Genomic DNA, 20,477 nt, shown 5'->3' with positions numbered 1-20,477 from the left:
CTCTTTTCAAATTCTGTTGGTGATGAAATAAAACAGATAGCATTGAGCACATTCTAACGTCCATTGTTTCTAGTTTCCACAATGTCGTTTGATAAAATATCAGGAAGAATGTTCAGCACAAGGCATTCTTCTGCATTGTTATTCAGAGCACTTTGTTGGTTCACCTTTCACTTTGTATCCTTCCTTACAGCGATGTTCACAAAATGTCTCGTAGTACTGCAAAAAAGAAGAAATCGCGGTTAAGCTGTGGAAACTCAACGGACGAAGAATACAAAGGGTCTGACAGCGAAATGCCTCTATCCGAAATCCGTCGTCGACAGCGGTCCATTCGTAGTATTAAGCGGATTGACTACTCTGGAATGGATTTAGATAAGTAGAGAAATGTTTGTATATATGCCTTATGGTCACTTACTTCCAAGCAGAATGTGATCTGCCTCTTTATATGTATTATATGTATATTTAATATACAAGCCCTCAAGTTTGAGGGTCAGTACATTCACGTTATCGCTCTTTAGACTTTTACACTCTTGTTCTATTGCTTAGTACGGTTTTTTTTTCTGCAGCTGTTGTTTGCGGTTAAATCATTCTTCATTTGAGTGCTCATTTGCTAACAAATCATATCACCATTGATCTTCAGAATTGTTAATGATATCACCGGAGATCTTTGTGGCTACCTCAGAGGTGTTGATAAATATTTTAACGAAGTGTTGCTGGACCTATTGATTTGTGCGGGATGTAGCTCCGATTATCTTCACGCAGTTACACTTTTGCCGCCGGCTGTGATCTGCACTCACCACACTCATCTGTGTTGAGTGTGCACTCGTTGTTTGTTTATTGTCTCCTACCTCTTCACTTCGTACTCTTTCTCACACAGGTGACCAACCAACCAGCCACTTGTTGTGGACCTCTTGGAAGATTGTCGACGACAAATCCGGGATGAAACCGCCACGGTCCACCGCTTCCACGGAATCAGGTTAGCGGCGGAATGTTTTTGTGACTCTTCCTTCTTTCTTCTCTTCTTGTTGTGGCGGTATCAGCTTTTCTCAGCGTCCCTTTTCCGCTAGAAATTGCTCATGAAGACCATTTCTGATTCCACGGACTACTAAAGTAAGCGCTTGCTGTATTATGGTAAATTACTGCTTTTTCATCTCCTATTGACCTTTTCCTCTGATTTTTCACATTTTCAGCTGCCACCATGAACTGATTTGACTAGCATGAGCTCTTCTTTTTTTCCAAGTTTTGAGTTCTTGATCTAACTGCTTTAATCCATCTTGTGTCTTTTATCTTAAGAAGTGGTGAAGTTTTATTTATTATATCTGCTCTCATCCGATTTGGAAGTAGTGTTTATCTAGAAATTCCAACTAGAATTATTGGCTTTTCATTAACTGTTTTGGTAGGCTTTCATGAGTCATTGTTTCCCTTTCGTTCCACTCTTTTTATTCGTTGTATTCATATCGGCCGTTTTCCCATTCACTGCAATTCCTAAGCTAAGGTGAGTCACAATCAGAAAAATAATTATGCTTTAGTTCTCACGAATTGCTCCCATTTTTTTCCATTCTTTCATGTGTCCGACTGTTGAATGAACAGTCAGTAGCCCAAAGAACTAAAAAAAAAAAGACGGTTTACATAGCTTTGCTTAGCTACGAGGATAGTTGAGAGCATTTTTGAATCAGCCTCTGTTAAAATGATCATTCCTCTCAATCGAGAATTCTCATGCATAAAGTCATTTATCCAAACTGTTGTAATTTCATGACTTGGTTCTTCCTACGTTCTCTTGTTATTGTTCCATTTATCACTACAACCGTCACTCATAGTTTTTTCAGAGTCGTAGATTGATCTTGTTTGTTTTTCCTTTCTGCGTAGTTGTTTCTGAGTCAGCGCTGCTTTGTTAATTATCGAATTAACGTTGACAACTGTCAGATCTTCACCGAGTCTCGAGGGAAAAAAATCGCTATCCAGATTATCACCGAGTTAAATACTAATGGGTTGATGATACTATTTACGAAGGTCTTTTCATTGCTATTCTAAATTTCGCTTTGACATGCATGGAAAATATTGGATTTTCGTTTGTTTCTTCCATCCGTTATCTATTCTTCTAGTTTATGTGGCCACCCCCATAAAGTACGTATACTCAATATCTAATTTTATTTGATTTGATATCTCACGTTGTGCTTTGTTTTTCTTTCATTGAGAAAAGTTTTTAAAGGGCTGTGGAGCGTTATGGTGATCACTTCTTTAATTGGTATGTTTGGATTTTGTTTCTAAATTAATCGAGGTAAAAAGAGAATCAAAAAGAAAAACAAAAATTAAATTAACGAAAGAGTTGGAGGATTCCTTTTCGTAGCTACTCTGACACTGAATAATTATAAAAGGGAAAAAAGCAGAGATTAGTATGTCACAGTATTCATTGTCAATATTCTCGAAATTTGAAGTTACAACTGGATCATAGGATGGAGTTTGTGCAGCTGTTTGACTGTCACTGTTTGACTGTCAATATTGTCACGTTGTTCATAATATTTCGAGTGCCCAGATATTTTAGGGATTACGTAGGAACCGCATTTTATTTTTTCTTACCAAGATACTTGTAGTGAGTTTCTCTTTTTGTTACACTAACAGTGTCACTTTTCAACAAGAAATCACTTTTTTTGAATTACAAACGAGTTCGATACGACTATCACATAAAACGCCCTTAGAATTTCCTGATCTTTGCTGTGATCCACGAGTGATCAATTTATCTGGATATACCTTAGTCGTATCTTCACTTTCTTAATCTTACTCCTTGATTTCTTTCTTCCTTTTGTGGACACTAAAGGCATCCCTCTCGTATCGATTAATTTATTCGCAGGCATCGAAAATCACCGTGGGATTTCGAAGGATTCTTCTTCGCTATGTAACATGAATTGTTTAATACTTCATCAAGAATTTATGGTTAATAATGGATGTCTCGCATCCACTATCATCTTCTATCTTCTCTTTTATCATTGCTTTCCATCTTCAGATTTCAGAATCTGTCATTACTTGGTCTATCTATTGACATCACTTCGTTTGATTTATAGATCAAAGTTAGACATGCATGAGATACATATCCACTTCTAGAGAAGCTAATATTTGCCTGCTAAGGTTCACTATGACGCTTTACATCATTCTTGTGTCCTGCTATTTCTAGTTATCGTATTTCAACTTGTAATTAGAGAAAACGTGATGCACTATGTGGCGTTTATGCTTTAGCAAAAAATTTCCATTACGACAGGCAGCAGCAATGGTTATTCGTTGCCTCTCCTGTTCTCTTCAGTAGCTTGTCTTTGACGTGTAGTGAACCTCAAAGTTCTAAGATGTTAAAACCCGGTTTACTACTAAAAGAAGAGGAATATGAGGATATTCCTAGCGATGAGTATCAGAGAAATGAATGTTGGCACTGTGAATTTAAAGGCATCACTCCACGTGGGGTGGTGCGGGTTTCAAAAAGAGTATTCGTATACGGGATGGGAGACTATGGAGAGGAGGGTGATTCCGTCCATTTCTTCCTAATTGCCGTAAAAAACGGCCCAGTAGATACGGCTTCGGGCGTTCCGGCGCGCTATTTTCTACAAGAAGTTCGACTGGGGCGCGCCAGCGTTGTGCACGCGCCGCATCTTCCAGGCCGTTTTTACGGCGATTGGGAAGAAATGGATGGACCTCAGATTTGTGGGGTTATGCCTTTAAGGCTCATAAAGCCTAGAAATGTTAGAGCAATTAAGATCTACGAAAGAAGACGTGGAATTTCATGAAAATTGTTTGTGAAGATGCCTCCTCTGAGAATAAGTGAATTTGATTAGTAGCACTAAGGAAAAGGTCCAGGATATGTTTCTGTTCTACACTATTCCGCTACGATAACTTTTGTTACGGGAATCAGCAGACAAAAACTCCCTAACCAAATCGTTCCAAGGTCAGCCCAAAATTGTTAATTCTACTAATACAGTGGATTGCTTCAATAGCACAATGGCAATGATTCTCAAAGGAATAACAAACTGATGCAAACACCTTCTATAACTACCGTACCCCCGTCTCTGAACCAATATGACACTAACAAAAAAACATAATGAAAGCGGAATCTTTAAAACCTCAATAACTGACAATAGTTCCTGCAATTGCGGCAATTCCTTCCCTTTACCTACTTACTGCATTTGATCGGAATGATAATTCATCGAAATGACTGATCTATCACATGTTTTCTACTGTTATAATTATTAACTACTCAATTCTGTATATTGAGGTTTTAAAGATTCCGCTTTCATTATCTTTAATGAATCTTCTCATCGGGAAGGGTCCCTATCAGCTGACACTATCAATCAATCATCGCAGTTTTGACGTAACTAAACAGTGTTCATTCAACATAAGTTACAAAATCTACTTCATTTTAATTCTTAATTCATTTGAAGCGATCCTTCATAACCTGTCACTCTGGAAATCAACTCTTCAGTACCTCTGAGGAACATTTGTTTGACAAAAGCTCTGCCTGAGGAATGTATTTGCGCAATTCTTACTTTGATTGCATGTTTTTTTTCAGAAAAAGCTAGCTTGAGCGAATGACTAAAGTGACTCGTTTAACCTAAGCAACCAGCGAATGCCCCACGCATCAGCTGTCAGTGACGTAGGAAGTTTAAAGCCTCGATTTTTCAAAGGCTTTATAGTTATGGAAAAAAATTTGCTTCACAGACTTCTTTTTTTTTTGAAGAGCTGGTCCAAGCTGCATTCTAGTAATCGTTGAAACAAAAAGTTTTTTTAATGGTGCTCCAACGGGAGTATAAGAAGTTTCTAATAATTTGTTCACTTCCGAGTATTTTACAACCTTATAAAAAAAACTACTTCAGTTTCGCTTCGATGATAGATAAAAAAATGCTAACGTATATGCATATTTGTAGTTTTGAATCTGTATCTCTTGTGATTTATATAATTATTCATCATTTTTATTGTTGTTTCGGTGTTCTCTGTGTAGAAGTTATGCAAATACAGGTTTCTTTTCTGCTGATATGAAATGTGATTTCGCCCAAAGATGGACGTACGGAGCGAATCACTTGTGACTTTACTTGTTTAATATATAGAAACTATAAAATAGTAACACAATAATCAAGATTTTCCTGTGTTACTTAGTTTTCTCTCTTCAAATCCCTGTATATAAATTAATAATTTGCTAATTTGCCTACTCGTGGTTAGATATCGTAAATCTATCTTTTCTGTAAAACTGACTCATTCAAATTTCTCTTAAGGCTTTTTTTTGCATAACTGTGTTACGAAAGGATAAAAGGATAAATTGTGTGGCGTTAATCAATCCGCTTGGGATGCGCAACCGCGTTCACTTCAATTCAAAATCGTTTGAGGTTGACGAACGCGTGTGCAGGCTCAGGTTTTCATCCGTCCAGTAAAGTCTGGCACCAGTTTATTTTTGTCGATCCTGGAGCGGATGAAAACCTTGGTTGACACTAGAGCGGTTTTGAACCATTCGCCTATCGGCCATTCGCAGCGTAAAACTCTTACCGGTTGGGCTATACACGCCGTGAAACTTCGACACTCAAATTTGAACTTTATTTACTTTAACGTCCATCAACACTTTCTTCAACCTCAAAAGAAGAGAATTTTTGTGAAAATTCGTATGCCTTGGTTGTTAGAAGTGATGATAATAAAATTAGCTACTTTGTGATTTGGAACATTTCTTGAAATGGCCTTTAGACTCGTTTCTTAGTGGAAATTTGCACATGAAAATTATTAAGGGTGGTGATCATGAACATAGCAGACGTTTTTGTGTGGAATTACATAAGTAGAATTGGACTTGAATTTCTGAATTGGAGCAGAATTGGAACAGAATTGGAACAAAAATGATGCTCTATTGAGATCAGCGTTTAGAACTCTGTATACAGGTAACTACGGGTAACTCTGTATACAGGTTTTCAGGGAAATAGTCTGAAAGTGTCTTTGAAGAGAATGAGTGGAATTAATAAAAATGCTTAATAAATTTTTTTTCAAAAACTAATAAAATTAATAAAAATAAAAAAAAAATTCTTTTCATACTCCCTGAAGAAGGTATGAATTTCCAGAATAATCTATATCTTTTGAGGGATTCTAAATCCTGCTAAAGAGTTTTACTTTGCGTTCCAGTTATCTGAAAAATCAATAACTATAAAAAGGTCGTGTTTCGTAGTTAAATTTAAGTCGTGAACTGCTGATCATCTTGTTGTGGTGCAAATCACCTCCTGAAGACGATAATGAATATCAACTGTATCTTTCGGTGCCATAGCAAAATCCCTGTATGTGGTCCCATCAGTTGCTATATGTGGCAACGGTGCGGCGGAGACTTATAGCTATGATTTTTTTTACAGGAAATACAGCTGGTACATATTAAAAAAAAGCTTTATTTCGTGTGTAAAACCGTTCTTTTCGTTCTTGAATAAAAGCGTTCTTTCTTTTGTTGTGTTCTTGTTTGTTCAACAACAACACAACAACAGAGTGGAGATTGTTCGATATTAGGGTGTTTTCATTTACAAATTCACTTTCTTCTATGTCCTGCGTTGTTCTCTCGCAAGTGTTCCGGATTTTTGTTTCATTAGAAAAAGTGAATATTTTTATTGCAATTCAATCTTTTAAAACTATTAATTTGGTTTATTTTAAATTTATTTTTGGTTTGAATTCTAACTTTGTTATCTATACTTCTTCTTCTCACTTCCTCCAAATTTCCACTATAATTCTTACTATTTATTTTATTTTTTCATTGTAATTTTATTTTATAATTTCTTCTCAGGGAAAATAGTTTCATCTCTAAATAGACTAAAATTATTCAACTATTCACCTTGAAAAATGTGCATAAGTCTAGAGAAAAACTTTATTTCAGGAGAAATTGAAACCGACATTTTGCAAGACATTTCCTGGAGTAGGGTGGAAATTAATTTCTATTATGGAGATGTATCTAAAATGGTGCTTTTCCTTGTTTCGAAGTAACATGCGTAACGTTTAGAACGCTGCTTTTTTTATTTTACTGTTTCTCAACAATTTTCTCCTATTACTTCTGGATCAGTATTCATTCTTGGACGTAACTTACGTCACTGAGTTTATTTTTAGTTATTTTTTGGCTTTTACTTTGTGTGCAAGTTTTTAATTTTTGTTGTTTTTAGTTTTCATTCATATTTTATTTTATTTTATTTTCTTCTTACTTTTATTTCGTTTTTTATAAAGTATATTTCTGAAATCTTCGAAGTTTGTCAGCTTTGCGCTCATACATGGTGAATTCTCTTAGAGTCCATTACGAATATCCTTATAATACGCCATGCAAGTCTTTTTCGTCTCGATTATTCTGTTTGAGTTTCCCCGCTTAAAGGCATCACCCCACGAAGCTGAGGTGGTACGGATTTAGGATTCAGGTGGAGTATTCTTATAAGGGATAGTAGATTATGGGGAGAGGGGTGATTCCGATTTCTTCCTAATTACCGTAAAAAAACGGCCTGGAAGGTGCAGCGCGCACACAGGACTGGCTCGCTCCAATCGAACTCATTGTAGAAAATAGTGCGCCGGAACGCTCGAAGCCGTATCTTCTGGGCCGTTTTTTTTTACGGTAATTAGGAAGAAATGAACGGAATCACCCCCTCTCTCCAAAGTCTCCCATTCCGTACACGAATACGCCACCTGAAATCCTTACCGCCTCAGATTCGTGGGGTGATGCCTTTAACCTGTTTGAAGTTTTGCTATCATTCAACTTGTTGGCATACCATCGGTAGGTGCACAGAAGGCAAAATAGACAATGCAGTTGATTCGTGCTTCGATTGATTTTATTACCAGTATGTACACTGTCGCAATAGCATTAGCATTACGAAATAGTGTGCTAATAGGAGAGAGAGCGACGAAGTTATACTTCCCGGAACAAATTACTCTTATTTTTCCTATAGTTTCATTTTTCACAACTCTTTCCACCCACATTTCCTTCACTTTTTTAAACACTTTATTCTATTCTATTCTTTATTACTTTTATTTTTGCATCTGAAATGGATGTTTTTTGAGCAGTGTATTGCACTGAAATAAGGCGCCGAAAGTGTTGGTCCTGTGTTATTCGTTGGAGAAAATCTCTCTTTTCACCCTGCAAGTGTTGCTTTATGATTTCTGTCTTTGATGTGATCTTTGAGTTGATCTACTTAGAATCAAGGTAATTTTCTCAAGTTTCAGGGATGGAAATCGTCCAGAAGTCGTTGGAGGGATTAAGCCTCGAGGATAAAGTTACAAAATTATTGAAGAGAGTAGTAGAAAGCGAGGATCAGAACGCTAAATTGAGGGAAAAAGCTGCTCAGGTTTGTTATTCTTTCGATATTTCGGGGATTAAATACGTTTGGAGAACCAGAATCAATGTTCTGAGACCATGGGGTGTTCTTAACAGACTAATCGTGTCGAAAAGGAACGTCTTGAGATCTTCCGTGAAATTTTATGTATTCCAGAAGACTAATGGAAGTAGACATCAGCGTCAATAAATGGATATACACAAAATTTCTCGAATGCGTAACTTAAAATTGTAGGAACGAGTTCTTTTTGCATATCTAGACACTTCAACGACGAAGTTTCGCTGGGTTCGATGAGCCTCCGAACAGGAAGTACACCTGTTCCTGTACTTCTTACTTTATTTGTTTATGAGTTCAAAGGATGTGCTGTTTACATACGAAACTGTAACTGCTGCAAGAAAACCTAAAACGAAAACAAATAAATAAATGAAAAGGCAAGCAACTCCATGAAATCAATAAACGGAGACGAAATCAATAAACGGAGAACAAATGCGTGGATGTCTAGTCAATGATTTCGGCTACTATAAATCAGTGATTTCAATGAACAACTAAGCGATTTGTTGACACGAAAATAGTTTGTAATAAATTTGTGCAATATGCAAACAATATCTCGTAGCTAGTCATTCTCGAGAAAATGGAGGGATTTTATTATTTTATTTTAGGGATATAGCATCGCCATCAGTACAATCGTCTAAGAATAAACTTTGCAGATGGCGGGTGACGATCATTACGAAAGCATAAAAATGTGGTAGTATAAAGCTACACGAAATTTCTGGTCTTCTCCATTCCTTTTATATAAATAAGTCGGGTGTAGCGCAGTCGGTGGACGATCGACCGATGGTTCGAAACCGCCCTGGTTCCAATCAAACTTTTCATCCCTCGGAGTCCATAAATGTGTACCAGGCAATGTCTGGGGAAGGTAAACACACTGAATTGTTACACCGGGTAGCCTCCGCTAGCTAGCAATTGTATAGACTAGACCCGCGTTCGTAAACCTCAAATGATTCGGAATTAAAGTGAACGCGGAGCCGCATCCCAAGCGGATTGACTAACGCCAGACCTGACTTTTATCGTTTTACACAGATAGGTGGTTGCGTAGGTCTGTCTGATATACCGTTCTCAGAACGCTCGCTACTAGCGGAGAACTATTTAAGTTTTACAAGTTGGAAATGGAGTGGATTTATGAGAAAAATCCATTATTCCGTTATGGAATTCTCTAAACACTTCCAGTCGAAGGAAATCCACCTCCTAAGGAAAATTCTCACCCTGAATTTAGTTGCTAGCAACGATGACGATTTTGTATGAAATTTGCATTGGTAATACATTTAGGGTTATATCTTAGTGTTGATATAGTTTTCAAGTTCTTTTCCAGATCTTTTTACCGAACATTTCGACTTCCAGAATTTGTACACATGCTTTTTGATGAAATTGCCTAAGCTCAAGTACTCTACATTAAAGAAATTTGATTTTTCTTCAACTCAAAATCGTGAATATAGAACATTCTGTATGAATAAACAAATATGATAATCTTAATCTTTTTTATTTTAGTTTTTTTTTCGTGAATTTTACTGTTATTTTCAGGTTGACAAGGTAACAAAAGCTAACGCTTCTCTCGAAAAGAAATTGGAAAAAACAAATTTGATTCTACTAAAAACTGAAGATGCTAAAGGAAAGCTTGAAGAGCTATGCCGCGAACTGCAAAGAATGAACAAACAAGTGGGAACTTCCTTATTCTCTATCTGTTTAGAGTTTGCAATTAGGTTTTTAAAAAAATTTAAAGAAGTTATTAAAATCTCGACTCTTTTTTAGATCCGTGAAGATAGCCTCAATAAGGTACGACTGCTTGAGCACGAACGGCAGCAAGCTGTGGAGCAGCTGCGAACTGCTCTTAAGGTCTGTTAGAAATTTATTTTATTGTTTTTTTTATTTCTCCTAAAGTATATGGATGAAAAACATAAACGAACTTTTTTTAAGAGTATCGAAGCAAGTATGAACGAAGGCAAGGAACGATCGGATGCTTTGGCTGCCGATAACGGAAGATTAGCGGAGAAATTAAAAGAACTCGGACAAGAATACGAGTCGCGAATCACTGCCATTCAAGAACAGGTATAGTTCGGTAAAAAAATAGAGGAAGATAGTGAGAAGCCCTTAACTATATTGCTATGGTTTCAGTATAAAGAAAAGGACTCTTACTGGCAAGAGTATAACAAAGCCAAGGATATAGAAATAAAACTGTTGAAGACAAAATTAGAAGCGGCAGAAATCAACGCACAGGTTTGTACGCTTGTTTTCGTTCTATTTTTTTGTTTATTTTTTGTTTTTTTTTTGTATGGATGATATTTGTTCCTTAATTGAATGCGCTATAGAAATCCGCTTTGGAAAAGGAAGAGTTGACGAGGACTTTCGTTGAAGGAACGGCTAGAATGGGTGGTGCATTGGAGAATGAAAAAGCGCTTAGAGCTGAGGTCAGTTGTTGTTGTTGTTTATTATTTGTTTATTTGAGGAATTCGTTGGATGTTTGTCCGAGCACTTCCAAAAGTGTAAGCTTTCTCGTCTGAAAGTAGGCCTTCGTAGATAAAATCCAGCAAAAAAAAAAGAACAGAAATCCTGTTACGTAAAGTAAGTGCTAAATAGAGGTTAGTAGAGGTAACGGTACTTAAATTTGTGCTAAACTTGAAGCTGTAATAGTTAAAATAGTCCTTTCTAATATTATAATAAATAACAATGAGTAATATAAATACCAATAAATATAATAATAAATAATAGAATGCACTCAACTTTGCCGTTACCACTTGACTCATGAAATTCGTTTCTTTGACAAATTCTCTGGGAAATTACGAAACTCATATGACAAATGTACATCATTCTCAAGGAATTAGTTACTTCTGGTTACAATTTGATCTACAGTCACTCACTTAGAGTTTTGTAGCTTAATTATTTGCAGGTGAAGCGATACGCTGGAAGATACGAAGAAATCACAAAAAGTTTAGCGGAAAGCAATGCTGCGTTTGACAAGTTTAAGAAGGAGATCGATAGGGTTTGTTAAGATTAGCTTTTAATTGAGACGTTCTATTTTTAATCAACATTTTTGAATGTGTCTAATGGTGTAGTCCCGATACATTTTTGAAAAAAAAAATAATGGAAATGAGTTTGAGTGAGGGATGGAGGCAGCGGTGGCGGCTACGATGTCCTCATTCGCTCATCGTTTATCTCTGTCTCTGACGAAAAGTTGCACTTACTCAATGAAAAGCGTCGTGTTTGATTGACGGCGAATTTTTCGCACGACTCGAGGGCGAATACCATTCGCGCACAATCCAGCAGTTTTTAAAATCTTTCCACAGTTTTTTTTTTCATCGGTCAGGAAATGTTATGAAGATCACTAATGAAGTGGTTCGTTTGACAGGAAAAAGAAAGGTTTTTTAGGTGTTATACCTACTTGAAACAGTTTGAAAACTGAAAAAAATATTAATTAATTGAAACCTTACAGATCGTTAGTTGGAACTACTTCCTAGTTTTTATTTGTTTTTATTTTTGTTACGCTTTCTGGCCTGACTTGTTGACACTTACGTCTTCTTCAGAGGATTGAAAATGCCGATCTATTCGTAATTTGGACCAACAAATTTCTTATCTCTCTGGATACTCTGCTGACATTAATTAAAGCTTATTAAAGATAATGGTCCATGTTGGTCAGGCACAACTAACCTTTGAAGGCAGCATGCCACGAATCTGAGGGTACGGCTTTTAGGTGGAGTATCCGTAAACGGGGCCGTAGATTATGGAGATGATGGTAGTTCCGCTCATCTCTCCTTGCATCACTGCAAACAGCCGCCTCCAGAATGTTGTTTTGTACGACGCCATCTATTGCAGGTTCAAGAACAAGAGAACATTAGATTTATTGCCTTCTTAATATATTTCAATTCAACCAAGAACGTATTAGCAGAGCGAGTGTAGCGAAGTCGGTTGAAGGTTCCGCTGTCTACACCATCGATCAGAGGTTCGAATCCGCCCTAGTGCTCACCAAGCCTTTCATCCCTCCGGGGTCGATAAATTGGTATCAGACTTGTCTGGGAGGATAAAAACACTTACTTGACACATCGGCTAGTCCACGCAAGTCATTGTATAGGCTAGATACACGTTCGTAAACCTCAAACGATTCTGAATTGAAGTGAACTTGGTGGCGCATCCCAAGCGGATTGAATAACGGCAGAAATTTTTTTCCTTAATAGTTTTTTTACATTTCTGTTGTTATCTGTAAGTGATTCTCTATGAGATGTGGAGAAGTTTTGGTGTTATCTATATTTATTATAAATTCATCTTCGTTCAACAACTTACCTTTGATGCTGAGGAAGCACTGATGCATAGTGTTATGTTAACAAATACTATTGAGCGCTTTCTTTGACATAATATTTTCTAAAAATGTCTCAATGAAATCTAGTGTTTTGCCAAGAAATGCGCAACACTTCACACTGGGAGTGGGTTCTTCTGAACAACTCAGTTATCTCGAAGATGATCAGCATGTTCATTATTTTATATTATTGTATTTTTATTCTCTATGTTGGATCTCGGATATGCTTCAAAGAGCTAACAACTTAGATGTTGTGGTTTATAACGTGGAATTTTTAAAACATAGATATTGTTAAAGGTAGCATACCGCGAATCTGAGGTAGTGCGGATTTCAGGTGGAGTATTCGTATACGAGATCGTAGATTATGGAGAGAAGGGTGGTTCCGTCCATTTCTTCCTAATTACCGTAGAAAACGGCCCGGAAGATACGGCTTCGAGCGTTCCGGCGCACTATTTTCTACAAGGAGTTTGATTGGAGCGCGCCAGCCTTCTGCACGCGCCACATCCCGGACCGTTTTTTACGGCAATTAGGAAGAAATGGACGGAATCACCCCCCCCTCTCCATCATCTACTATCCCGTATACGAATACTCCACCTGAAGTCCGTACCACCTCAGATTCGTAGGACGATGCCTTTAACCCACGGGCGACAACGTTTTTTTTTTGCGTATTGAGCGCCAATCGACTTTTACAAGCTACATTTGAACAAAAGAATAATAATTAAGGATAAAGTGTACGACAATTGGGGATACGACCACTACGATTACGACTACGCGTCCGACTTCAACTCAGACTTCGTTTGAGGTTTTGAAACGCGTGTTGGCCTATACAATGACTTCCGGAGGCCAGTCGGTGATCAAGTCATCTGGTACCAATCTATCGACCACGAAGGAATGAAAGACGTGGTTAGCTTTAGGGCGGATTCGAACCGACGATCGATCGCGTATCCACAGCGGAACTTCTTACCGACTGCGTTACACAGCCCAAGGAAATAATAAGAAATAGTACTAAACCCACTAAGTGCTACAAACTTTTTAAATAATTAGGAAGTCATGAAAGATAACCGCTGAGAAGTGCTCACCTCAGATCCGCATTGTGCATCAGGACGGAAAAAAGCGCGGTTCAGCGTTGAGTCATGATGTCGTCAGAGGGTTAATGGGATACAGTTGAATCTTGATGTCCAGGCGTAACCTGGAAAAAAGTGCGCAGACACTGTTCGCTGGTCCTTTTTTATAGATAAAAGGATAAAGAAGGATGAAGCGCTTGAGATTCTAAGCAATCCCTTTGGGATGCGTCATTCGGTTTCATGTCGTAATCGTAAGGGATAAGAAATGCTTATTATGCGACACCTACAATGAGCTGCCAAAGGATCCACCTTTATCCACACAGACCATGGGTCTGTTATGGATTCGGTGGTTCTGCACCTTTGACGACCAATGTCTCTCCGGGTGGATGAGGGACATTGGTCGTCTTAGGTACAGAACCATCGATTGTACAAACATAGTGACGACATTTTAGTACTTTTAATGGGTACTTCGTTATTTTACCTACATCACCTCCTAAGATTGACATCTCTTTTGGTGCTTGGGTAGTTTTGTCCGTACCTACCTACAACAATACGTTACTTAGCGATTCCGTGACGTAACGGTTTCAGATCACTCATGGGATGCCCTTCATAAATCGTTTCAGAGCTTTTTCTGGTTCTGAATAGGAATTGTTCTGAATAGGAATTGTTCCTATTCGGAATTGGATTTGGACGGAAAACGAATTGGATTTTACCGGAGTTGCTTGCTTCTTTTCTAATTTGCCTGTTTCTTTTAATTTATCCTAGTCTGATAAATTCACTTTTAAAAAATACCATGAAAAGATTCAATATTTGGGGACAAAGTTAAGGCTCTTGCTTTGTTTTTAAAACGGTGCATAGCAGTTTTGGAAGAAACCTTAGAGTCGTGCCAAGATTTGGTAGTATATGTTGTACGGTAGGGTCTTGATAGTACATAGTTAAATTAAACCTCTCTTACGTTTACTTTCACCGCGCCTAAGGAACAAAAAAGCGAATGTTTTGCTTTACACCGATGTGTTTAGCAAAGTCGGTTCCCTAATCTTTTCCTTTTGATTTTTTATGTATTAGGTTAATCCTTAATTGATGGTCTTTTTAAAATTCAAACTCGTGCACAGAAAAAAGTTTAAAGCTATTCAACACGCTGTTTGAAAGAGCGTTTCTATCTATAAGCTGGTGTTTTGGTTTTTCTTATGCTGATTTAATTTTAATCAATTTTTAGGTCAATATAACATGTTATTTCTCCAGTTATATGGAAAGGTTTCTATGTGCAGATTTAGGCATAGCTGTAGTCTGTGAATCCCTTGAATAGGCCTAAAACCCAACCAACTATCTCTTTACAAAGAAAAAAAAAACTAAGGGAGGAATGAAGATGGGGCGTTTTTGTTAGAAACCACATTAAAACAGAGAAAAAAGATGTTGTAGATGTACATCTTGCTGTAAATGTCCGTAATTACTCAGCGGTTACAGTAGTGTGTGTTGGTTGCGAAAAGAAAAAGTTTGGGACGAAAAACAGCATTTATTGAATTTTATTTATTTGCTTATATCGACAAAGCTATGAAATATTTTTTTTCACAGATGAGTAGTAGCATGAACTTGTACTTCTTTTTTTTTTTTTTTTTTTTAAAAAGAAGCATCTTGTCTGACGACTCTGCTTTGATTTGCGTTTTTTAGAAGGTTACTTCTTTTTTTTTCGAAATTCTTGTATCTATATCTGTATGTAATCTTGTAGAATGTTTTATTGGAAGAATTCGCTTTTACGAAGCGTACCGCAAGCACTTTTCCCCTAAAAACGAGAGTTCCCGCGTATATATTTTCTAATGATAAAATTTAGAAAAGAAATGCTTTGTTCACTTTAGATTATTTACTCAGTTGAATGGAGTGGTTTTCAGGGGTTGTAGGCCATTTTTTCCAGTTGTTAAGATGTTGGAAATCTTGCTAAACCAGAAAATGCATGGGCACAATTCAGCAAGAATTTCTATTTTGTTTGTTGGGAAACAAATGTAAATTTCAGGATGAGAAAGTTTCCCCCGTTTTTCACCTCTTTTTTTATACTGAAGGGTGTAGGGAGGAACTTTTCGCTGGTCTTTTTCTATTCCCTAATTCAGCAGGAGCCGATCCCCGACATTTCACCGACGTCGAATCGTTCGCCGGCGATCCATTACCGCTCACTTTTTGAATGGTCCCTGCTCGGTCGTGAATCGATAGTTGTTTAACAAGCGTGCCTGATGAAGTATCCAGCTTGTCCACATTGTTTCGCTGCGGGGGCGGAAATGCGGGAGGAGCGTCGTCGAAAACTCGCAGGCCGGCCGGCAGCAGTCGACGCAGTAATTCCGAGCGCTGATGTAAAGCGTGAAACGAAGCAGCATCTTTTCAGATCTAAGGGATTCGTTTGTAGTCAGCAAGAAACATGATCTGTCACATGTGGTGTATTGAGAACAAATTGAGGAAACAGGTTCAAAAGTTCAGATGTTGCTGAAAAAAAAGCTGGAACTTTAATTTATTTGAACATTATTATTATTATGTTACTATTTAACATACCTTTCTTTTCGCTAGTATCTCATAAAAAGGTGATCACTGTTTGCATACAATTGTATACATTTGTCTCCCGAAATCGCAGTTTTTGCCTTAATTCATCCATATGGATGCCACGATTTTTGAATTAGTCTTTTTCAACTTTTTTTTGTCGCTTGAATGGAACGTGGTGCATCAGTTTAGTAGAAAAAACAGGCGCTGCGTAGTAGTTGATAGATTTACGCTCACGTGGTATTCGAGTCAATGTTTCCCATTTGTTTATCTATTTATTTATTTATTTTTCTTTCATCAAATTCGTGTATGTCTAAACGGATACACGCATGTGAAGAGTAGCACGCTCAATTGAAGGAGGGAAATCCGGCTGAAGAGGCGTAGCGGTCAATTTGTATCTGAGAACTTGATGATATTGTAAAACCAGCATTGTTCATTTTGCTTCGGACCGGGATTTGATTGAGGTAGTTCCTCTAGCGTGAAGTTTTCTTCCAGAACATTTCTAGTAAATTTTTGTGCAATGGGTTATTTTAGCTATTTTTAAAACAAATTAAATGAAGATTCTTACTAAATTGTGCACATAGAAGTCTGTATTTTTTTTTTGTTGAACAGACTTTTTTCTTTGCAATAAAGATTTTTTTAGTTTTAATTTTTTTGGTACGAAACATCTTGAATGTACTTAAATTTGCTAGAACCATAAAGATTTCATTCTGACTACAGAGAAAAAGCTATGTACACCGCGAACACACACATGTTAAGGAAATATACCGTTGAGGGAGAAAATGAATTGCTCCGCTATGGATAGGTTTATGACGGTTCCTTGATGACTTGACTGTTTAAGTTGCTATCGTAAAGTTTCACAAATTCCAGGTGAACGCAAATTTCAAAAAAGTCGAAACGGATTCGTTTAAATGGAAGCAGAAATACGAAGAAGCGTCGAAGTGAGCGGTTTTGATGGGGAGTTGTTCAGTTCCGTATTTCATTCCTGAGAATCTTTCATATTTCAGGAATGTATTGGTGTTGACGATGGCAAAGAAGGAGTTGGAGGAGAACGCTGTACTACAACAGAAGAAACTCGGCCAACTCGAACAACTTTGCCGAGCTCTCAGCTCTCGACAAACGAATCCTACTGCCACACCCACCACTGATTCGGCCGCCACCGCCACCGCCGCTCTCACCTCCCCAACAGACCAAGCCTCTTCCTCGTCGTCATGATCCCTGGATCTCTTTCATCATTTTCTTTTTTCTGCATAAAATATTGCCAAAGCTATCATCATGTGGAACGTGTGGAATTCGTTGCCGAGACAAACATCTATGTCTATTATTCGGGAAGGTTAACGCCCTCGAACGGGTTCTATGTTCCTTTCTGTAAGGGTTGCAGGTTCATCAAATGTATTGTATTTCGGTTTGCGCTGCTGGAAACTGGAAAGAACTTATTGTTATGTTATGAAATGTAATTATGGTAGAAATAGTAAAGAATAAGAGCAGACCTGAGTCTTCTACAGTATCGTAGTGATGCCATGATTATCCGCCGGACGAAGAATGTCTTCTTCGTGACGGCGGTTGGAAACTCGAAAGGGAGTCCCAAACACCTCATAGAAGAGTTTTTGCATTATTTTAATGGTTTTCGAGACTCAATCTATTGACCACTTCTAAGTTTTTTTTTTTTAATATGGGATTTTTTACTTACATATCGTAACGTACCGACGAGGTGACAATTTAAATGACTTGGTGGTATAAAGAGAGTTCTTTTTCCTCTCTTGGCAGTTTCGATATTTTGATATTCTTTTCGTACGGATATCATTATTCATCCGGGTGTAAGAAGTTGTTTCGACCGGGTTTTTCTTCTTTTTCTCTTTTTAGTTCTTTTGGTGCATTTTTGAATCGCTTTCATTTAGTTGTGCTCACGAATCTTCGAAAAAAATGAAATAAAATAAAGATGAAATGAAATTAATCAAAGTTAAAATTTGAAAAGAAAAACTTTTAAAAAGTTGTTTTGTTGAGTAAATTTAGATTTTTACTTCCCGGATTTGTAGACGATGTTACGCGTTTTCGCTTATGCTGTGCCTGAAATCCTTGCGTGCCTATATATAAAGGACCTAAGAGGAGATTTATTACGGATGCTATCTTTAAATTCTTATTGATTCAACGCATCTCTTCTGTTAGTCGAACTGCCTCGTCTGGCTGGAGTTTTCATTGTAATATTCGAGCTTATCACCGAATTTCATGCTCCTATTTATGCAGGTCCTGTATTTCTCTTGAGTTTTTTCTGGAGTGCATCTAGAGGTGAGCAGCCGGTTCTTCGAAGACTTTTCTTATTACGATTAATTTGATGGGAAAATCTAGCAGCGCTAGAAAATAAGAGGTGAAGTCTTACACTTTCAAAGTTTGTTGACAGAGATGATGGGATGAAATGAAAATAATATTAATAATAATAATCAATAAATAATATAATAATATATGATATAATATCAATAATAATATTAGTTTATGAAATAACTTTAGGTTTTAGAACGTTTTGAAAAAAGTAATTTCAGACGATTTAAAAAATAACTCCAGAAAGTACTAGACTGTCTAAAAGTTATGTTGATATAGCCTGGTCAAAACGACATAAAGGTCAAAACTTGTGTAAGCGATTGCGCCCGAAGCGGTACGGTGGAGCGTAGCGGTTAGAACAAAGGTGGGACCCTTGCTAGCATCGCTGCAATTCGCGATAGTGCGACACTAGTAACCAAAAAGGTTATAAGATAAAAATAAATAGAATAAGAATAGAGATGAAAGTTAAAAGAGAAGTAAAGATGCCAGGCACATCAATCCATTAGGCAATTGCACCAAGTTTCATGTCGTTTCGACTCGACCATATCAACATAGGCCAAGATTGGAATTGATCTACATTAACGGCTAATTTACCGACGTAAAAAATTCACCTTCGTCAGAGCTTCGAAAAATTAAAGCCATCAGCGACTTATTCTCTCGTGGGCCTCATTACCCTGCAGAAGACATTAAAACGATGAGTAAATTCAGAACTTTTCTTGTATTCGCTTGAACACTTATTTTTATGTATATGAAAACAATACCTCATAGATGCATCTAACACTTAGAAAAGACAGTTCAATCATTAAGGTAGTCAGATTTTCCAGATTTTATAGTTGACTCTATGTAGATCTCTGGAAGTCGACATCAATCGTTCACGAATCTTTCGCTTGCTTTACACGCACTGATTTCACTCAAAAAATCTGTGTATTGAAAAGGGAAATCTTTCTTTTTTTTTCTATTATTTCTACTATTTCATTTTTTCTTTCTACTATTTCACTGTTGTTTTAAAATAGTAAACTTTGTTTTCGTTTCCATTTCTGGTTTCTTCGATATTTTTGTCCTATTCTGATTAGAGTGAGGAAGCTTTTTGAACAAAAAGAACACTCCAGTATAGGTTTTCCAGTGGCGTAAACGTGACCATTTCAAGGACAACAGAAAACTCCACAGTTAACCCGAAACCATGAATTTTTAACAAACACAATGATATTGTATGGTCACCTATGACGTCGGTACTAACTTTATGACTAGAATATTGTTTTTTTTGTCCTTCACTTCGTTTCAGGACTTGACTGCTTCTCTTATTGACGAGGTTGATTGTTTTCTACATAATATTTTTGAGATTTTGGTAACTTATTTGCTAATGCTAAGCTAATACCTCTTAACCACTGGTCCTTATCCTCCCGCTGGTCCTTTTCCTCTTTTTTCAGTGAAAATTACGACGACAAAATTTTTCCATCTTTCACTAAATTTTTGCCATTTTTTCTTTCAAAATTACTGCGTGAAAGGCAGTGTTTGGGTAAATTGGTTGTTTGTCCTTTTGGATCTTTTCAATGGTGAATCGGGTTCATGGGTTGGTTTGCAACTATCACAGCAAAATGCCTCTTAGAAATCTTAAAATCGGATGGATCAAAACGTCGAGTTGATCAATTTCTCCGACGAAGCAACTCTCTGCACACCTTTACGAATAAGTTGAGTGAAACCCTGTAGAGTGGATTGCTAGTGAAATTAGTCAGTGAAACAACTATTTGCATCCGGGCTACTTAGTTATGAGATCCGCTATGCTCGCCTTCACTTCTTTGCTTGTGCTGGTGTTAAAAGTTGCTTCGTTGGACAGAAGTGGTCCATTTTTTCTGCCGAATTCATTTCGCTTTTGAATTTCTAAGCGGTTTTCTGTGAATTGTGGTAGTTGCGAATTACGTTGTGATCCCTATTCGCTGATGA

The 20,477-nt window shown here is 37.3% G+C and overlaps 1 protein-coding gene across 4 annotated transcripts in view; it reads left to right on the top strand.

The window, feature by feature from the left end:
* RB195_007042 (uncharacterized protein) overlaps nt 1-17,435 on the top strand; it is a gene marked incomplete at both ends in the record, with an annotated part of 28,486 nt that extends 11,051 nt beyond the window's left edge. For 2 of the 4 annotated variants that reach the window (XM_064180458.1, XM_064180457.1), the window contains 12 exons: nt 191-322; nt 638-726; nt 875-973; nt 8,185-8,306; nt 9,873-10,007; nt 10,101-10,184; nt 10,266-10,397; nt 10,464-10,565; nt 10,658-10,756; nt 11,236-11,328; nt 17,091-17,161; nt 17,228-17,435. In XM_064180458.1, the coding sequence (XP_064037326.1) occupies nt 191-322; nt 638-726; nt 875-973; nt 8,185-8,306; nt 9,873-10,007; nt 10,101-10,184; nt 10,266-10,397; nt 10,464-10,565; nt 10,658-10,756; nt 11,236-11,328; nt 17,091-17,161; nt 17,228-17,435 (1,366 nt within the window). Of the gene's footprint in view, nt 1-190; nt 378-637; nt 727-874; nt 974-8,184; nt 8,307-9,872; nt 10,008-10,100; nt 10,185-10,265; nt 10,398-10,463; nt 10,566-10,657; nt 10,757-11,235; nt 11,329-17,090; nt 17,162-17,227 lie in introns of those variants that run through there. The other 2 variants (XM_013439844.2, XM_064180456.1) reach the window with 2 other exon arrangements.
* Nucleotides 17,436-20,477: the final 3,042 nt, after the last annotated feature.

This window comes from Necator americanus, chromosome I (genome assembly GCF_031761385.1).
Source record: "Necator americanus strain Aroian chromosome I, whole genome shotgun sequence".
NCBI classification, from domain to species: Eukaryota; Metazoa; Nematoda; class Chromadorea; order Rhabditida; family Ancylostomatidae; genus Necator; species Necator americanus.
The sequence above is the reverse complement of the archived record's forward strand: the minus strand, read 5'-3'. Positions and strand labels throughout refer to the sequence as shown.